The 20,054-nt window shown below is 38.7% G+C and overlaps 1 protein-coding gene across 4 annotated transcripts in view; it reads left to right on the plus strand.

Moving 5' to 3' along the window:
• Positions 1 to 20,054, plus strand: part of LOC136878858 (uncharacterized) — a 317,293-nt gene that overhangs the window by 27,476 nt on the left and 269,763 nt on the right. For all 4 annotated transcript variants that reach the window (XM_067152397.2, XM_067152398.2, XM_068229039.1 and 1 more), the window contains exon 4: positions 11,850 to 11,990. In XM_067152397.2, coding sequence (XP_067008498.2) covers positions 11,850 to 11,990 — 141 coding nt within the window. The remainder of the gene's footprint in view (positions 1 to 11,849; positions 11,991 to 20,054) is intronic.

Below are 20,054 nucleotides of genomic sequence, written 5' to 3' on the forward strand. Positions count from 1 at the left end.
GAGTAATGGAGTGGCCCTTAGCCAGGGCAAACTAGACCAATCCTTGAAATTGGCAGCCATATTTTTTGGCACCACGGCCGGCTGGGGAGCAGTATGAGCTAGTTGCTAGTCATAAGTTTGTATTCACCCAGTAAGCTACCTGTGACAAGTTCCCTAATGGAACCGGTGTTTATCATAGGACTTTGTGTGTATCGTTGCAACAATAGAAGTGACAGGAACAGAAAACCCAGCATTGCTTTACGTCGGTAAGTTTTTCTCCTCGTAGGCTAGTACATATCAAACGTAGACACGCATGTTGTTTTTTTCTTCATGGAGATAATGTCATTGTTTAAAATATGGATTGATGTAGATTCCCTAAGAACCTAGACCGTCGGATCCTGTGGATGAAAGCAGTTAAGCAGAAGAATTCTACACCTGGTGTTCATAGCGTTGTTTGAACGGACCACTTTAGCCCTGACCAAGTGAATAATACCTACTTATCCGGGCCGAGACTGAGAGAGAATGTCTTTCCAAATGTATTCCCTGCCTACCCAAGCTACTTACAGCCATCAGCTCCTTAATAATAATAATAATAATAATAATAATAATAATAATAATAATAATAATAATAATAATAATAACTTAATAATAATAATAATATTAATGTTTTTTTTTTTTACGTCCCACTAAATACTTTACGGTTTTTGGAGATGGCAAGCTGCCGGAATTTAGTCCCGTAGGAGTTCTTTTACATGTCACTAAATCTACCGACACGAGGCTGACGTATTTGAGCACCTTCCAATACCACCGGAATGAGCCAGGATTGAACCTGCCAAGTTGGTTTCAGAAGGCCAATGCCTCAACCATCTGAGCCACTCAGCCCGGCAGGACTTAAGTTAAGATAGTGACTGATATGCTTTATTGTTCCGTTTGGATGCCATTCTAAATAATAATAGTTTGCAGAAAAGGAAGGTACCGCAATCCAGGGATGTTGACACACTCGAGCCGAAAAGGAAGGTACCACAATCCAGGGATGTTGACACACTCGAGCCAAGTAATATCTTAAGTGGGCTACCAGTGCCATTAATACTGCTCAGGTGCTAAAGGTGAGAACATATCCTGTTTTATTACAGGAAGAGCTTTGAACACAGTATACTCATATTATAGTTCGGTAGTCCCAATTTTAACTAATAAAATTCTTGTTTGTTCATTCAGGGTGTTCAACCCCAGACAAGGAAAATGGAGAAAACTTTGAACATGCACAGTGTCAAAAGAAAGAAGAGAAATTGAAATTGATCATTAGAAAAACGAGGGATTCATTGAGACGTATGAGAATGATCATTAAAATTTTACGAAGAAGTAATGCTAGAATGACGAAAAAAGAAAGTGACAGTTATGAAAACTTTATTTCACGACTTGAAATCAAAACGTTTGTGATTGCAATGCTGGTTCTTGTCAATTTGTGGTCTGTGAGCAGCTTTAGTTTGATCAAAAGTACAGTTTTATATGTTACAGTTTTGTGTACAGTGTAGTATATTAGCATTAGGTGCCTTGAACTTGAATAGGAAGAAAGCACAGTTAGTTTTAACCGCATTCTCCCTCATTCGATAGCGCACGACTGTTCCGAATGGGCGTGCCCTCAAGGGCTTCCCCATCCTGTGAAGTGGGCCCACTTTCTCCACAGGCTGGCAGTGGTGAGGAGTCACTCCATTACTCTTCTCACATCCCTGCTAAGGATGTACAATGAGGGAAATTTTATACCAACCTTTGAAGTTCAAGGTCAAGTTTACCACAGATGAGGAAGTTTGTTACCATCAACACGAGAAAAACACTCATTTTTATAAATGTATTTTGTTGGCAATGATGGAGAAGAGTCAGGAATTTGGTCCAATATCTTCCCAGTTGTGAAGCCTTGGTTAATTTTACAACTTCAACAACTTAAGCATAATTACAATACTTACGTAACCACCAGCTGAACATAGAACCCAATATAATGCACCTACGAGTGAGGTGGCTTTGGTGATTGTAGGGCAGGAGTTTGAAAAGGGAGGCTTCATTCTTCACAGCAGAGACACAAAGTTGGTGCAGATCAATGAAAGTCACTGTGCTTATGACACTCTTGGTACCCTCTTGTGTTCTGCTGTGGAAAAGATGGATACTCCTTTAACATCCCCCAGCTTTATCCAAATTCTAAAGCTCCTCTTAAGAAAACGGTTTCTGGGTTTTTACTCTTACTGAATCATGAAAAGAGGTCAGAAAGTTAGACCTTACTCTGTCACAGTCTCCTTAATCAGTATTTAGTGAAAACTCCCCAACTGGATCATGACGTCAACAACAACCGTGGACAACATAATTTGAACGGCAGTAGGCAAGGGGCTCTAACATCCTGCCAGTATTTCTTGAGCTCATTGATCAGCGCTTTCTTCTGCTCCTCTGGTAAAGGGCCTCTCCGTCTTCTGGGTTCTGTCTCCACCATAAAACCCTGATAGCTTTTCACCATCCTTCTGAAACTAACCCTGTCAATGATTTCATCCTCCGTAATGCCCACCTCTCTGAGATCTTTCTCCCATTCTTGGAACCATCTCAACTTAGATGCCTTTGGTTTTATAAAATTCCAGATTTTCTTTGTGAGTCAGTCATTATTCATACAGTAGATGTGCCCACAAAACAGCAATCTTCTCTTTCTAATTGCTTTTCTTATCGGTTCCATCTTGCTGTATACTTCTTTATTGGATTTCAGTGGAACCTGCCCGTCAACCCATCTGTTGCCTAAGATCTTCCATAGTAGCCTGCGTTCTCTTTTAAGTAGTTGATTGACCAGTCCTTTTCAATTCATGTACAGGGTCTCTGAAGCTTATAAGCCTTCTGGTCTAACAGCAGTGCTGTAATGTCTTAATTTTAGTCCAAAACTCAGCATCTTCTCATTATAGATGTTTTTAGTCAATTGGAACGCTTGCTCTAATTTCTGGATGTGGATATTGGTCGCTTCTTGTTCTAACCCATTCTCTTCAATTACTTCATCCAGGTACTTAAACCTCTTGACTCTTCCAATCTTTCCATGGTCTGTTAACATCCATTCTGGACCATCACTGATATTCGTCATGTATTTTGTCTTCTCAAAGGAGTTTTGTAGTCCTGCTTTCTGTGCTTTTTCTGTAGGAAGGTTTATCTTCTTGACTTCTGAAATGATGTTGTTGGCAAATATGGCTAAGTTGTCTGTGAAAGCCAGACAGTCAACATACATTCCTTTGTGTTTGGGCCTAATCAGAACTGATCTTCGTTTCCTTCTTCTTTGTTCAGCAAATTTCTCCATTCTTGGATTACCTTTTCCAAGATACAATTGAAAAGAAGTGGAGAAAGTCCATCCCCTTGTCTGACCCCAGTCTTTATCTTGAAGGGCTCTGAGATTTTATTCTTGAATTTTACCTTTGATATTGTGTTGGTGAGAGCCTGCTTAATCAAGTTTCTGGATGCAGCATCCACCCCAAACTCTTCCAGAACATTCAATAATGATTGTCAGTCAGTCAAGTCGTATGCTTTTCTGAAGTCCACAAATACGATCACATATTCAAACCTCTCAGTTATCTTGTATCTGATGATGTTCTTCAGATTGAGAATTTGTTCTGGACAGGAGTGGCCCTTTCGGAAACCAGCCTGGTATCTGCTTATCAAGATGAAATTCGATTCTGTTGAAGTGTGCTTTAGAAAGATGGTTGTAAGGAACTGGCACTATTGATATACCTCTGTAATTGTCAATGTTGTTCTTGTCTTCTTTTTTTTCTAATGGAGAGAATGGATTAGTGCTGACTGCCATTCAACTGGTATAATACCCGTTTTCCAAGTCTCCTGAAAAAGACAGACTAGTATGTCCAGAGTATCCTCATTCACCAGCATCAGTAGTTCTGCCACTATGGAATCTTCCCCAGCTGCTTTATTATCTTTCAGACTGTCTATGATCTGCTTAAATTCCATCTTACAAGGTGGCTGAGAATTGGACAGACCTTGAATAGGAGGGAAGATGGACAGTCTTTGTGTTGACTCATCACAGTTGAGCAACTTGTTGAAGTACTGAGCCAAAATGTTGCAATTTTCCTTGTTGGTTAAGGCCTAGTTTTCCAGTTGCATCTCTAAAGCATCCCTAAACCTTCAGCTTAGATTTGAAGGTTTGATAAAAGTCCCTGACGTTCTTTCGGGTATCCTGATCGATCTGTTCCATCTGTTGCTTCTCATACGATCGTTTTGCATATCGAAACAGTCGGGCTGCAGCTTTTCCATGCATCACAAAATGTTGATTATTTTAACCATATTGTTTCAGCCTTGTCCATATTGACTTATATTCAATTTTTATGAAACACTTTTCTGCCTTGTCAGTACTTTACATTTTATTATAATTATCTACTGTACATGTTTCGGAGAATCAGTTCTCCGAGCCAGTGCATTATCACAGGTTTCATTCCACCATGTTTTTGTTTAGGACCTGCCAGGATTGTGGCATTAGCTGCCTGTTGGATCTTAGATGCGATGTCAGTCCAATTCTTAGATTCAAAGGTCAAGGTGTGGTGATACTGCTCCAGTGTTTGGAGTCTTCTCGAGAGATTTTAACCTTGGAAAGTAATGGTCAGAGTCAAACCTTGCACCTCTCTGAATTTTAACATTCGTAATCTCTTTCATTGCTCTTCTAGAGATTGCAACATGGTCAGTCTGTTTCTCACCATTTAAGTTACCTGGTGAATGCCAAATATTTTGTTTGCTTGGTTTATGTTTATAGAATGTCAACATTACCTGAATATCAAATGTCCAGCACAATTCAACAAGTCTTATTCTGTTTTGTTTGTCAACTTGTGAGCAGGATATCTTCCTACTGTTGATCTGTATTGTGCTCCCATTCCCAATTGGGCATTAAAATCACCCAGCAATATTTTAATGTTCTTGTTAGGTATTTTCTCCATCTGTTCTTCAAGAAGTTCCCGAAACTGGTCTACTTTCTCGGAATTGCGCCTATTGTCTTAATTGATTAGTGCATGGGCATTGATCAGGGTGTACCCTTTATTTCCCCAACAAAGAGTCAGAAGAAATAATCTCTCTGAAGGACTAGAGAAATTCACTACTGAGCTAGTAACTTTCTTACTTACTACAAAGGCCGTTCCAAACATTGGCAAATTTTTGCCTATCTTATTATTATTATTTATTCCATTCATGTCGTATATGCCAACTTTGTACCACGTCATTTCAACTGGCAACTTACGGCTTTGATGTCTGCCCAGTACTTTCGCATGCATTCTCGGTGTCATTCTTCCTCTCCTGTGTCCATGCCTTTCCCGTTTTTAATTTTGGCTTGTCTCGGAAACCCTGGAACGCTTCAAGTTTCTTCTTAAGTGGGACACGCTCCTGGATGTCATTACGTGTGATTCCCATTTCTTCAAGGTCTCTATCCACCTCAGTGAACCAAGCCCCTTTGGTTTTCTTCTGCTGAAAGAAGGTAATAATACACTTGGTCCATCTTGCATTCGTGTCACATGTCCATGAAAGGTAATTCTTCTTTTCCAGATGGTGTCGGTAATCTTCTCTATGTGGGTGTATAGTTTATCGTTATGCCGTCTTCTGTACTCACCATTGTCTTTGACAGGAACTAAGATCTTTCTCCAAATCTTCCTTTCTTTGGCCTACAGTTTCTCGATCAGGCCTTTATTATTATTATTATTATTATTATTATTATTATTATTATTATTATTATTATTATTATTATTATTATTATCATCATCATCATCATCATCATCATCATCATGTCTTCCAAGTGTTTCTGTTCTTTGGCCAGCAGCTTAACGTGGTAATAGGTGTGCTTGCCTTCAGTGATTCGATAAATTGCAATCTAGGTCTTTCTTTGGTCCTTCTACCTTCCATTTTCCCTTCAAACAGGGTGGTGCACCAGTCAGAATGATGAAGCAAGTGGCAAATGAAGCTATTTCTCCTTTTGTTCAACCAAATATTTATTATTATCTTATTATTATTATTATATTTATCATTACAGCTGCTGTGCTTCATTCTAAGGATAACTAAAAGACTAATGCCTCATGGTTGATCCAGAAGCTTCTACAACTATCGACTACTTCATTTACTTAACTCACACATCTTATCACAATTCTGTTATTCTGATTATTATAACATTCAAGTCATTATTATTATTATTATTATTATTATTATTATTATTATTATTATTATTATTATTATTATTATTATTATTATTATTATTATTTGTGAGATGTGGCTATATAAGCTGGTATTTCGATTTATGAAGCTATTTATGTCTATTACTTTTTTTTTTTTAGAATTTGTTTTACATCGCACCGACACAGATAGGTCTTACGGCGATGATAGGATAGGAAAGGCCTAGGAGTGGGAAGGAAGAGGCCTGGCCTTAATTAAGGTATAGCCCTAGTATTTGCCTGGTGTGAAAATGGGAAACCATGGAAAACCATCTTCAGCGCTGCCGACAGTAGGGTTCAAACCCACTATCTTCCAGGTCCAAGCTCACAATTATTATTATTATTATTATTATTATTATTATTATTATTATTATTATTATTATTATTATTATTATTATTATTATTATCATCATCATCATCTACATAGTTATACTTTGAGTTTAAAAGCATCCAACAAAATTTATACCATCATAAATGCCCATGCCCCTAGTAATGAAAATAATTTTCTGACAAAGACTAGGAAAGAAGTGGAAAAGTTTTGGGATCCCCGTGACCAAACTGTAAACCAAATAAATATTAACAACGTTAAGATCCTGTTAGGGGACATCAATGCCGAACTCAGAAGAGAAAAGAAATGCCGAGATATCATTGGGAAATGGGCTCCACATAAACATACAAATAAGAATGGTCAAAGACTTCTTGAACTCTGCAGAGAACACAAACTGATCTCAAAGTCCACATACTTCAAAAGGAGGCCCAACAAGCTTAAAACCTGGAAACATCCTGATTGGAGAAAAGGGGAATGGCAGCTGGATCACATATTTATGGACAAAACCTTCCACAGAGAAATATACAATGTTAAAGTATTAAGAGGAGTAGATATAGGTTCAGATCATTACATAGTCAAAATCAAAATTAAGTTCACACCACTAAAAAAAGAAACCGAAACGCATTAAACGAGAGAGGAACTTTGATCCACACCAATTAATTAGAAATGATAAATATAGAGAAGTCACACAAAACATAAAACTGACAGATAACTTAGAAGAACTGGTTCCAATTCTCAGGCAACAAGCTGAAACTTTAGCCCCATTGAACATGCGTAAAAGACATGCCTGGTGGACCTCAGAATGTGACAAAATTCATGAAGAAAGACATCAGGCATGGTTAAAATTTCAAACGTACAAAACAGAAGAAAGTGCAAGTAACCTCAAAAATATCAGGAAAAAGTTCACACAGATTATCAGGTAAACCAAGAGACAATCACAGAAAGATCTAATCAACTCAATAGAAGAAAATTACCACAAAACCAATTCCAGAGACTTTTACAAAATGTTTGGAAGACAAATACAAAAATTTTCCCCTCCCAGGTTAATGCTGAAAAGTGAGGATGGAACAATGACATAAAGACAAAGAAAATGCTGAAATCATGGCAAAAGCATTCATTAAAATTTTGAATTGTGAAGAACCCCAGGAACTTTTAGCAATTAATATAGACAAGCCAATCAAAACCCCGCCTGAACTCATAAACCCCCCAACAATCCAAGAGGTGGAAACAGCACTCAGAGAGTTGAAAAATTATAAGGCATGCGGAGAAGACCAAGTTTTCGCAGAAATGTGGAAATATGCCAGTGATATAGTTCAAACATCCTTACACATAGCCCTAACAAAAATCTGGATAACAGAAAAGTTCCCCGAACATTGGACCACAGCCATAATCCACCCATTCCAAAAACAAAAAAAAAAGAGATAAAAGCAATCCAGATAATTACAGAGGTATCTCTCTCTTAGACTGCACATAAAAGATTTTCTCCAGAATCCTATGCAGGAGGACCAAAGAGCAACTAGAAGAAGAATAGGTGAATACCAAGGAGGCTTCAGACCTTGGAGAAGCTGTGCAGAACAAATCATCACTTTAAAATTAGCCATAGCATATTACAAGAAGCAAAACAAACCTGCAATGACCTTCGTGGACATTGAAAAAGCTTACGACTGTATCCATAGACCTTCAATGTTGAAAATGTTAAGAAATTTCGGGCTCCATCCACAATTAATCAAATTGATGGAACTCACCTTAACCAACACTAAATCAAAAGTCAAGTTCAGAGAGGAATTCTCTGAGTCATTCATCATAAAAACAGGCTTAAGACAAGGAGGTTGCTTGTCACCACTGCTGTTCAACTGTGCCTTGGAAAATATAATGAGGGAATGGTACAAGATTAACCCAAAGAACATCCGAATTGGAAGACCCAAAGGCAACATAAGTTTAAATTGCCTAGGATTTGCCAATGACCTTGCTCTCTTGTCCAACAATATTCAGGAAACCAGACAACAAGTTATATCACTACAGGAAATAGCACAGAAAATTGGTCTTGGAATATCTTTTGAAAAGACAGTAATCATGTTTACTGACCCACCACTCATAAACAGAATTGCCATAGGAAACCAAAAAATCAAAATTGTATATAAATTTAAATATCTGGGAGAAATCATAACATATAACCTCAATGAAAAGCCAGCATGGCATAACAGAATAAATAAATTGACGAGAGCACAATATGTCACCAAGAATACTTACAACAAAAAGGGCCTGTCAATAGCAACAATTTTTGTTGTTGTTGCTATTTTGCTTTACTTCGCACCGACACAGATAGGTCTTATGGCGACGATGGGACGGAAAAGGCCTAGGAATGGGAAGGAAGCGGCCGTGGCCTTAATTAAGGTACAGCCCCAGCATTTTCTTGGTGTGAAATTGGGAAACTACGGAAAACCATCTTCAGGGCTGCCGACAGTGGGATTCGAACCCTCTATCTCTCGGATGCGAGCTCACAGCTGCACACTCCTAACCGCACGGCCAACTCGCCCGGTAGCAACAAAATTAAAACACTACAAAACAGTCAATGAACGTAGGTTTTCATGGTTCATTGTATTAACATAAAGAAATAAATGAACGGGATTAAAGCCAATATATATATATATATATATATATATATATATATATATTCATTTATTTCTTTATGTTACTACAAAACAGTCACTCAACCAGAAATACCAACATACGCAAGTGAAACATCTTCAAAACAACTAACACTGCACAAATAGACAAAATACTCAAGATAGAGAGAAGAATCATTAGAATGTGCATCAACAAATCATACCAAAAAGATGGACACTGGAGAGTAGCTTCTAATGAAACAGTCTACAAGGCAATAGAACCAGTAATGAGCACAATCAGGAAGAAATGCATTTCATTTTTTTGGACATCTAATAAGGACACCAGAGAACAGGATCATCAGGAGAATAATAGAAAAATTATGGTATTGTAAGTGCAACATAGGTGGATTACAGAAATCAAGAAAGATTTGGATGAACTACAAATTACAGTGGAAGACCTAAGAAACAAAACCAACAAAATCAGGAAATTCTCAGACAAGCAATCCAGACTGCAAACCAGAATGAACAGACAATAGGAAGGGGGATTTCCGATGAAGAAAGAAGGATAAGATCAGAGAGAATGAAGAAGTACTAGGATGACAGGAAACTGAAAAATTCTTTGTATAAAGTTGGCTAGAGTGGTCCAGTGAAGGCCATAAAATGTAAATAATAATAATAATAATCTACATAGTTATGTACGACAGGTTGTCAGTACAGACTTTATTTGGTATAAATCATGGTCGTATCATATTTATTATTGGTGTGTTGTATGATCTGTTTTGTGTAACAGAACATGTGAGGTTATGTCATGATACTTCTGCTGTATGTTTATTAATATGACTTTATTTAATGTAAGAACACGTAATTAATAGTATATAATAAATTATTACCTGTAAATATGATGTAAACATCCTACGTAATGTTGTGCAACACAGAGTAAGAGTCTAGAACAACGCACCTTTGTCCTGATCTTATTCGAGTTTTACAGAATATTCTATTCATTTGCATATAGGTTATTGGAGACTCGAGAAGATATGAGAAAGCATGTTGTGTCATACTTTTCTGGAAGCTTGGCCAGGCAAGGTATATAAAGGACAGTCTTCGGTTGTTTGGTCGAGTTGTTAGTGAGAGTCGTTAGTCAAGTTAAATATGTGAACTCATGTTGTGGTTTTGCCATTGAAGTGGTTATGTTGTGTTGGTACCACATGTGATCTTGTCAAGTGTTCCGTAGTTAGTTGACATGCTAATGTGGCAGTTGATTTGAGTTCAAGATGGTGGTTCATTTTATGTGCAACTATTAATGTGTATATAATTTGTAAATAAAACAGTGTACACAGTTGACAGCATCTCGTGTGTGCCTCTTTGTAAATATGATAATATCTAAGAGGGATTTGAAATAGAGAGAACAGTTTTCTAAAATAACAACTCAATTAATCTACTACTACAATACAAAAGTGCGAGAACAGTTCACACAAATTTTACAGAATAAATTTAGCTTCTACTCATGGTAGATGTCTTCAGTTCATCTCATGACCTCCGCTTCTCCACAGGATTTCACCAATGGGCTGGGCCATCGCATTGCACTTAGCCTTGACTTCCCATGTTACAGGGGATGGCACGTTTATAAGTCCAAGCACAAGTCCTCGGCAGGAGACAGGTATTGATGCGTTCACTGGATCTTGCAGCGATGCATTAATACCCAAAACTATTGTACAAATGAGAGTCTCTCCGAGACACATTATCTTCAGTTTAGCTGGTAGATGGTAATACAGTCAGCTGTGCTGTGATGTCAGGAGCAGAAGTAAAATGTGATTGGTTGTGAACTACATCACGTTGAATACTCTAGAAATATGATTATCCCCTTTACAGGAACAACACAGTGTACGTCTTAGAACATGCACACAGATATATCACGTTCTTGACTTTCTTAATAGTTATCCTTGGGCCGATGAACTAGATGTTAGGCCCCTTTAAACCACAAGTATCATCAATAGTTTTTCTTTTCCTCATAGCGGGTGGATGAAACTAGGTTACCTGGCCTCGCTTAACCTTGACTTGGCCAGCTGATTGTCCCAAGCTATCCGTACAGTCAACTGCTAACACACACACAGATTGAATTAATACCTCGTATCTTATATCGGGGACAGTACACAGTGTGGAATTTCATAGTGAAGTACAGGTACTTGCGCTAGTTTTGAGAATTTGCTATCTGATATTCCACTTAATACAGAGTAATATTATTTAACAAGAATTTAGCATTGCTACCCTTCAAGGGATGATGTTTCAGCCATGCCTGCTCTGTGTTTGTTGTTCCAACTCTCGTTGGTTTTTGTTGCTGTTTTTTCTTTTCTTTTTATGTTGCACATATGGTCTTATGGTGACAATGGGATAGGATAGGTCTCGGAGTGGAAAGGAAGCAACTGTGGCCTTAATTAAAGAACAGTCCCAGCATTTACCTGATGTGAAAATGGGAGACCATAGAAAACTTCTTTAGGGCTGCTGGCAGTTGGGTTCAAGCCCACTATCTCGTGAATACAAGCTGACAACTACACACCCTAAACCATATAGCCAACTTGCTTGGTCCCACCAGTAGTAATTTATAGGTCAGACAAAACATGTGTGATCTTTAGAATTTACAATTGGTGTGGATGTTTGGATGTTCATCATATTTTTTCTGTAGAATATTGGCATTTCGATTTTCATTTCAAAATTGGTGTTTTTCCTTTTCACCAGGCATACAAACATCATCTGCCAAGCACTGTAGGAAGAGGAGTTCCTGAAAAGCTACGTGAACTACTGAAGTTTCTGGTAGAACTCTCTCATCTCACTGTTAAATTGGGAATCATCGACTATGATGGATTGCAATCAGAAGATGTAAGAACCTTGTTATAACTACTTCAATCATTCCATGTATTATGAATAAACCCAGGTATGACAACTTTAAAATTTCATAATACAGTGAGAGCATTTAAACAAAAAAAGCCAGCCACGTGACATTTTTCCTATCGATGTGCGTGACAGTCTTTACCGGTGTTGGTGATGCAACCACACAACAGTATCATGAACTAAGAAGTTTCTTACTTATCAGTGTTATGAAAGGAAATGCTGAAACTGCCTGTCTTCCTTGTTAACACATTTTGGCACCTCTTTAACACATTGAAAAATTTCATAATCTGCTATAAAGAACATATCGATGCTGGTAAATATAAAACATTCTCAGCAATGGGGAATACGTGACTGAATTCAACCACACGTTTTATTCTTTAAACAGAGAGAATGGTTGCCTTCAAATTAAAACAATAATCACCACCACCACCACCACCACCACCACCACCACCACCACCACCACCACCACTTAAACAGAGACCTAGAAATTGTTCAGGGAGCCAACAAGGAACCATTGTTAAACATACTAGAAATCTTACATACCGTATTTCACGGCATAATCGTCGCACTTTTTATACCAAAATTTTCGAAAAAAATTGTAGGGTGCGACCATTATACGATGAATATTTAATACCAGTATTTGTATTACTCAAAAAATGTATTTATAACTAAATTGTATTTGATACAAATTTAAGATGCACGTAATACTCGCGTTTATACATCAAAATAATTAAAATAGTCTAAAACAAAATTCATAATTTTTTGCAACAATTCGGCGAACGTTTTTCCAACCTGAAAATAAAAATGAACGTATTAAGTTAATTTGTCATTAATTTGAGTATTAAAGTTAAAATATTACACTTGCAAAAAATTATCGCTTTGTTGTGAAATGCGGACTTACCGGTACGCAATTTATTCCAAATCTTCGGTGTCGCTATCGCAGGTTTCGCTATCTGATGCGCCGTCCTCGCCTCTGTTAATACCAGTATCAGATTCTTCGTTTCCCTGCCACACTGCGTCATCTTCGGAACCGTCTAGTGCATTCGAAATCCCAGTCCTTTTGAAGCTCTTGGAGACTACTTCAAGTGGTATAAGATCCCAACTCTTCTTCACCCACGAGCATAACAAGTCCAAGGGTGGACGCCTGATATTTCCGGCGGGCGTCAATTGCTGATCGCCGCTCATCATCCACTCGTTGTAAAATCGACGTAAGTGGTCTTTAAAGGGTTTATTAACACATACGTCTAGTGGCTGCAAAGCAGATGTTAGGCCACCAGGAATGACTATCTGTCGTGTCTTATTTGTAGTGAGAATTTGCTTCACTTCGTTCACGAGGTGACCTCGGAAACTATCTAAAACAAGCAGAGCTGGTTGTTTTAGTAGTGCATCAGGTCTTCTATTCCACACAGTTTTAACCCAGTCCAGCATGAGTTCTACGTCCATCCAACCCTTTGGTTGCACTCGTACATGAATTCCACGGGGAAACTGTATATTCTTAGGCATCGTTTTCCTCTTGAAAATGATGTAAGGCGGCAACTTTCTCCCGTCAGCTGTAATGACTAGCATTGCCGTGCATCGCAACTTCTCACTACCGCTGGTTTTCATAAATACACTCCGTGATCCTTTTAGCGCAATAGTGCTGTTGCGAGGCATATCAAAAAAGATTGGAGTCTGATCGGCATTACCGATTTGAGAAAGCAAGTACGAAGTTTCCTTGCGCAAACGTATGACAAATCGGTGAAAATTTACAATCTTGTCCGTGTAATCAGCAAGCAACTTTTGGCTTAGTGTTGTTCTCCTTCGCACTGACAGATTGTGTCGTCGCATGAACCCCATAATCCACCCACGAGTCGCCTTAAACTGAGTTACCGGTATGTTGTGTTTGCGCGCTACCTCCTGTCCCTTAATTTGTAACATTTCATATGATACACTGCAGCCATTGTTACGTATTTCACTGACGTACCTAAACTCTTCTTCGTCAATTATAGGAAACTTCCCTGTTTTAGGACCTCTAAACGCGCGTCTAGAAGGGTTTGTGCTTTTTAGCTTGTTTTTTACTTTCCGCCAGTCACGCACCAACTTTTCACTCACAGAAATTTTTCTTTCTGCAGCTCTGTTCCCGTGCTGTTCAGCTTAGCTTGAAGCCCGCAGAATAGTTTCTATATTTACCCATAATCGCTTATAAATGCTTCACACGTTAATGTTTTGCGATATAAATGACTTTCCGTAATTGTTCACTATTAAAACAAATTATTTCTGCAAACACCCAAAACACAAATTAAAAGCTTAAATTCTCACGCACACATGTCTACAGTAATCACGTAAATCTGAAACAAATAAATGCATCTGTGATTTGTCCATTCCAGAGCAGCCAATACTGCTAGGCAGCAAGGAAGCATGCAACAATTTATCAATTTAGCTCGTTGGTTGCGACACACTACTGCGCTTGCGCAAAGCTCGCAAACCGGAGCTCTAGCTAGCGCGGTGTAGATCTACTGTATAGTTGACTGTATTCCGAGACGTCAGTAACAAATATTCATTTTTTTCAATTTATTTTAAACATACGGTAATTAGGTTAATATTTCTTCCCAGTTATTGATGATTTTACATTACATTACTGACGAGTTTATAAAATAAAACTTTAATAGCATTGGATAATAATTATCTTGACTGCTTGGATAAAAGTTTTCATCCCATGCCCGGACACTTATGATGTAGTAGTAAGATAAGAGTTTAGCGATGACAAATGAGACATCGTAAATAATTCGGCTGAATAATTCCGTGGAAATCTGCGTTATCGTCTTGGATTTCACTTCGTGCGCAATAACACAGGAGCCGGCCCCATGGTGTAGGGGTAGCGTGCTTGCCTCTTACACGGAGGCCTCGGTTTCAATTCACGGCCGGGTCAGGGAATTTTACCTGTATCTGAGGGCTGGTTCGAGGTCCATTCAACCTACCTAGCCGGTATTTCCTGGCGACGTTGCCGATAAGCGATAACTTACAGCCGTACGTATTTCAAATGGGAACTCATAATATGTAGGTGGTGAATAAATAGTACACTGTCTCGCGACCACGTTGTCAAACTGCCGATAGCCTACCGGTAAGCATAATATGTAGGTGGTGAATAAATAGTACACTGTCTCGCGACCACGTTGTCAAACTGCCGATAATCTACCGGTAAGTCAGGCGTCGTACATATACCGGTATTATTTATTTATACGTTGTGCATCATGTCGCAAACGTGACTGTGTTGCCAAATTGCCCATAAAGCAAACACGTATTTAAATTGCGCATTCATGTGCAACTTACGTTGCAGTTCCATTTACCTTTTAACCAGATTAGTGAACAAAATTTGGACGTGCGACGATTATGTAATTAAAGGTTTAAAGTCCGATTTTTGTATTGAAAATAAAGGATGCGACGATTACGCGGTGGCGACGATTATGCCGTGAAATACGGTATTCATTTTGATGAAACAAAAAGTCAAAAATCCAATCTTAACGAGAATTAGGAAAAAAAACAACTACATTTTGTTTGACAAGACAGTAGAAATCAATTCTCAATTCTTGAAAATAAATAAACTGTCATCAATGCACCGTAAGTGAAACATCCCCACCCATGTCCGCTCTTTTTCCTTCCTCCACTTCACCATTTCCTCCATTAAGGTGGACTGAAGGTGATCACATATTCACTCTCATTCAGTTGTGTCAAAATACACAAACAAACCCATTCCAAGTCTGGAAGAGAATTGGTGAGCAGTATTTCAATTATTTACTTTTTTTCTTAACTAACCCTTTAATTCCTTTTTACGTTTCTGTTCTGCATACATACATATCCCACGTCATTCCATCTTAAGCGATGGGTCGGTGAACGAGGCTTCTCCACCAGTTGCAGTCTCTGAACTTCTCTCGATGCTTTCCAAAGTATGTCCTTGCTGTTGAATGTCAATCTTCACCATGTCCTTGTACCTGAGTCTTGGTCGCCCTCTTGGTCTTTTGTCTTCAAGTTTTAGATCATACATTTTTTTCGGTAATCTGTTATCTCCCATGTGTCGCATATGTCCATACCATCTCAGTCGCTGCGCTGTTATTCTGTCCTGCAGTCTTACAACTTGAGCCTGCTTGCGGATTTCCTCATTACAGACTCTGTCCCTCCGTGTTTTACTGATCGTGCAACAGACAAATCTTATTTCTGCTGCCTGGATTCTACTAACATCTTTATTACTCATGGTCCATGTTTCGCAACCATAGGTCAGGATTAGTACGTAATAGGTTTCATATATGACTCTCTTACATTTTGTTGGTATTTTCTTGTTCCATATTATGTCTTTAACTACGGTATTTTGTAAAAGTTACCACGTGCCTGAATTCCGTGGGAAATTTCCTTGTCTACAGAACCGGTATCAGAGATAACACTTCCAAGATATTTGAATTGATGGTTCATCTGTAGCTGTTTCCCCTCCATTTCAATGTGTCCCATTGGTTGTCCGTGTCTCTTCATGACCATAACCTCACTTTTCTCTTGGCTGAAGATGAATCCATATTCTTTAGCAGCTTCTGTCCAAGAGTTTATTTGTTCTTGAAGGTCTTCTTTAGAGTCCCTCCACAAGCATATATTGTCTGCAAACAAGATAACTTTCATTTTCTTACCTCCAATGGTTTGGTGAACTTTTCTCTGAATCTCGTTCATCACAGTGATGAAAAGAAGAGGAGACAAAACACCACCCTGTCTTAACCCAGATTTTATATCAAAGGTTTCAGTCATTCCTACAGGTGTTTTGACTTTACTTCGCGTATCTTCATACAAATTCTTGATCCTGTGTATCATGTCATCCTGTATTCCAAGTTTCTTCAGTGTTTCCCGCACCTTCTCTCTGTTCACAGCACCAAATGCTTTCTTGATATCCAGAAAGGCTAACCACAAATCTCAGTTGTGTTCGTAGTATTTTTCCATTAACTGATGGACTGTAAAGATTAAATCAGTTGTTGATCTCCCCTTCCTGAATCCATACTGTTCTTCAAAGAGGTTCTGTTCAATAAGGGGTCTGATTTTATGCTCTATAATTCTTTCATAAAGTTTACCAATATGAGATGTTAAAGTGATGCCTCTATAGTTGAAACATTTCTTTCTATCTCCTTTCTTAAAAATTGGAATTATGATGCCTGTTTTCCAATCGACTGGTATGTCCCCTTCTTTCCAGATCTTACGAAACAGTCTGTAGATCCAATGTTTTCCAGAAATGCCCATAGCCTTGATCATTTCTCCATTAATTTTGTCAGCACCAGCTGATTTTTCAGTTTTGATGTGTTTCCAGGCATATTCTACATCACTCCATGTTAAGTCTAACCCGTTGTCAGAGGCAGACTTGCATGTGATAGTACCGGTACTGTCTTTTTGTGTAGGCTGCATGCAATTCACATTTAGCAATTCATCAAAGTAAGTCCTCCAAGTCTCTTTGATCTTCTCATCTTCAATGATTGGATTTTCATTATCATCTCTTAGGTATTTGGAGTGTTCTTTATCTCTTTTTCTATTTTCCATCATCCCATATAACATTTTCTTATTACCAGTAACATCCTCTTTCAATTCATCACTCCACTTATTCAACCACTTCTCTCGTTTTTCTGTAACAACTTTGTTTGCTTGTTTTTTAGCAACCCTCTATAGTTTCTTATTATGGTCAGTCCAGTTTCTGTTCTGTTCCTTCTTTTCTTTCTTTTTCTTTCTTTCTCAGATTGTTCTCACTGTTGGACATGCAGCTTTGTACAATAAGATCCATATTGACAACCATCTAACAAAAGTTTGTAATGACAGTTACATCCACCGTACGAAAGGAGAACGTTTCTAGCCTCAGTTTACAAACTTCCTCGTTATATCAACCACCTTATCAGATAGCACTCGCATGAATCAGAACCTTATGAACAATTTTTTAGATTTAAAACCAGCAAGATTTTTTACAAGATAATTTTAATGTATCTGTGTGTTATATGTGAATGTTAAAATATCTTTGTTTCTTATATATTTTAACTACTGTACTTGTATTCTTTATGATTTTTAATGTTATTATAATTTTGCATGGCTATTTCTAGCCGAGTGCAGCCCTTGTAAGGCAGACCCTCCGATGAGTGTGGACAACATCTGCCTTGTGTATGTAACTGCATGTTATTGTGGTGGAGGATAGTGTTATGTGGGGTGTGTGAGTTGCAGGGATGTTGGGGACAGCACAAACACCCAGCCCCCGGGCCATTGGAATTAACCAATGGAGGTTAAAATCCTCGATCTGGGCAGGAATCAAACACTGGACCCTCTGAACCGAAGGCCAGTACGCTGTGCATTCAGCCAACGAGTCGGACATTTTTAATGTTAGTCGAGGATGATCCTTCTGAATAGGTGTATACGTTTTAAGAAAATTTCTTTCGTAAAATTTTCGTCTTAAAATTTTAAGTCAGTACGGAGTATAAAATGAAATTCATTTGTTGTAACAGAAGAGTGTTGTCTGGACTGACAAGTCCCATTTCCTGTCACACCATGTTAATGGACGAGTCTGTATCTGATAAAAACAGCTTGAGGTGCCAATAGGCAGGTGGTGGTGGCGGTGTCATAGTTTGGGGAGCATTCTCTTGGCATGCCCTACAGCCATTGACCATTACACAACAGACTTCGAATGATGAGGACCACTGGAACGTGTTAGCTGACAATCTGCACCTCTATATCCAGGCAACAACAATGCCATATTCCAACAGGACAGTGCATCATGTCATTGGGCTCAGATCACTACAGGCTATTTGGAGGAACAGGAAAATGAATTCTCCCATCATCATCCTCCTCCTTCTTTCTCCTTATCCAGCTCCTGCCAGACATTTCTCCACCTTCCTCTCTCCATCCACCATTTCTCTTCCATCATTTTGTCCCAGTCCATATGTTTTCTTCTTACACTCTTCTTTATTGAGTGGTGGTAGTGTGGTATGTTGTCTGAATTTAATGAGGAGCATGTTGGGTCGGACACATACAGCCATTCCCCGAGCCAGAAGAATTAATCAGACGTGATCAGACGTCAAGGCTTTGACCACCAATTTTCACAGTGCTTTTACCTTGTCTTTCTCCTCTTGATATCACCATGGTCTTTCTTTTCTCTGCACCAATTTTCATACCATACTTTTCAATTTTCTCATTCATTGCATCAAGTTGTTCTTATTCTAAGTCCCTCTTACTCTCTTTGCCTCAAACTTCATCAATTTTGGTATTCTTCTCTTCACCATCCTCTTTACATACCTTCTTTTCTTTTCTTCTTTTGCTACTGCTTTTTCCCACACCTGTGGGGTCACGGGTGCGAACTGCATTGCACAGGTATATTTGGCCCTGTTTTACGGCCGGATGCCCTTCCCGACGCCAACCCTATATGGGGGGGGATGTAATTGCTATTGTGTGTTTCTGTGGTGGGTGGTAGTGTGGTATGTTGTCTGAATTTAATGAGGAGCATGTTGGGTCGGACACATACAGCCATTCCCCGAGCCAGAAGAATTAATCAGACGTGATTAAAATCCCCGAACCGGTCGGGAATCGAACCCGGGACCCTCTGAACCGAAGACCAGTACGCTGACCATTCAGGCAACGAGTCGGACTCCTCTTTACACATCTAAACCATCTTATTTTACTCCTGTTTCAATTAGGTTTTCCATTCTCACCTTCTTTCTCACTTCTTCATTTCTCAACCTGTCTTTCTTTATCTTTCTTATCATACTTAGGTATTTCATTTTGCTGGCTTAAATTCTGCTCTCCTACCTACTTTCCATTGTCCAGGTCTCAGCTGCATAAGTCAATATGACTGCAGACTACATTTTGTGGACTATCCCTGTACACTTCTTTGGTACTACCTTATTCGAGACAAAATTTCTTACACTTTGGTAGAATGCATTGGCCTGTTGCACCCTCTTGTATTCTGCATTAAGTCACTCCCTAGATTTGAAACTGTCAACAGTTTCAAGGCTTTGACCACCAATTTTCACAGTGCTTTTACCTTGTCTTTCTCCTCTTGATATCACCATGGTCTTT

The sequence above is a fragment of the Anabrus simplex genome, chromosome 8 (genome assembly GCF_040414725.1).
Source record: "Anabrus simplex isolate iqAnaSimp1 chromosome 8, ASM4041472v1, whole genome shotgun sequence".
Lineage (NCBI taxonomy): Eukaryota > Metazoa > Arthropoda > Insecta > Orthoptera > Tettigoniidae > Anabrus > Anabrus simplex.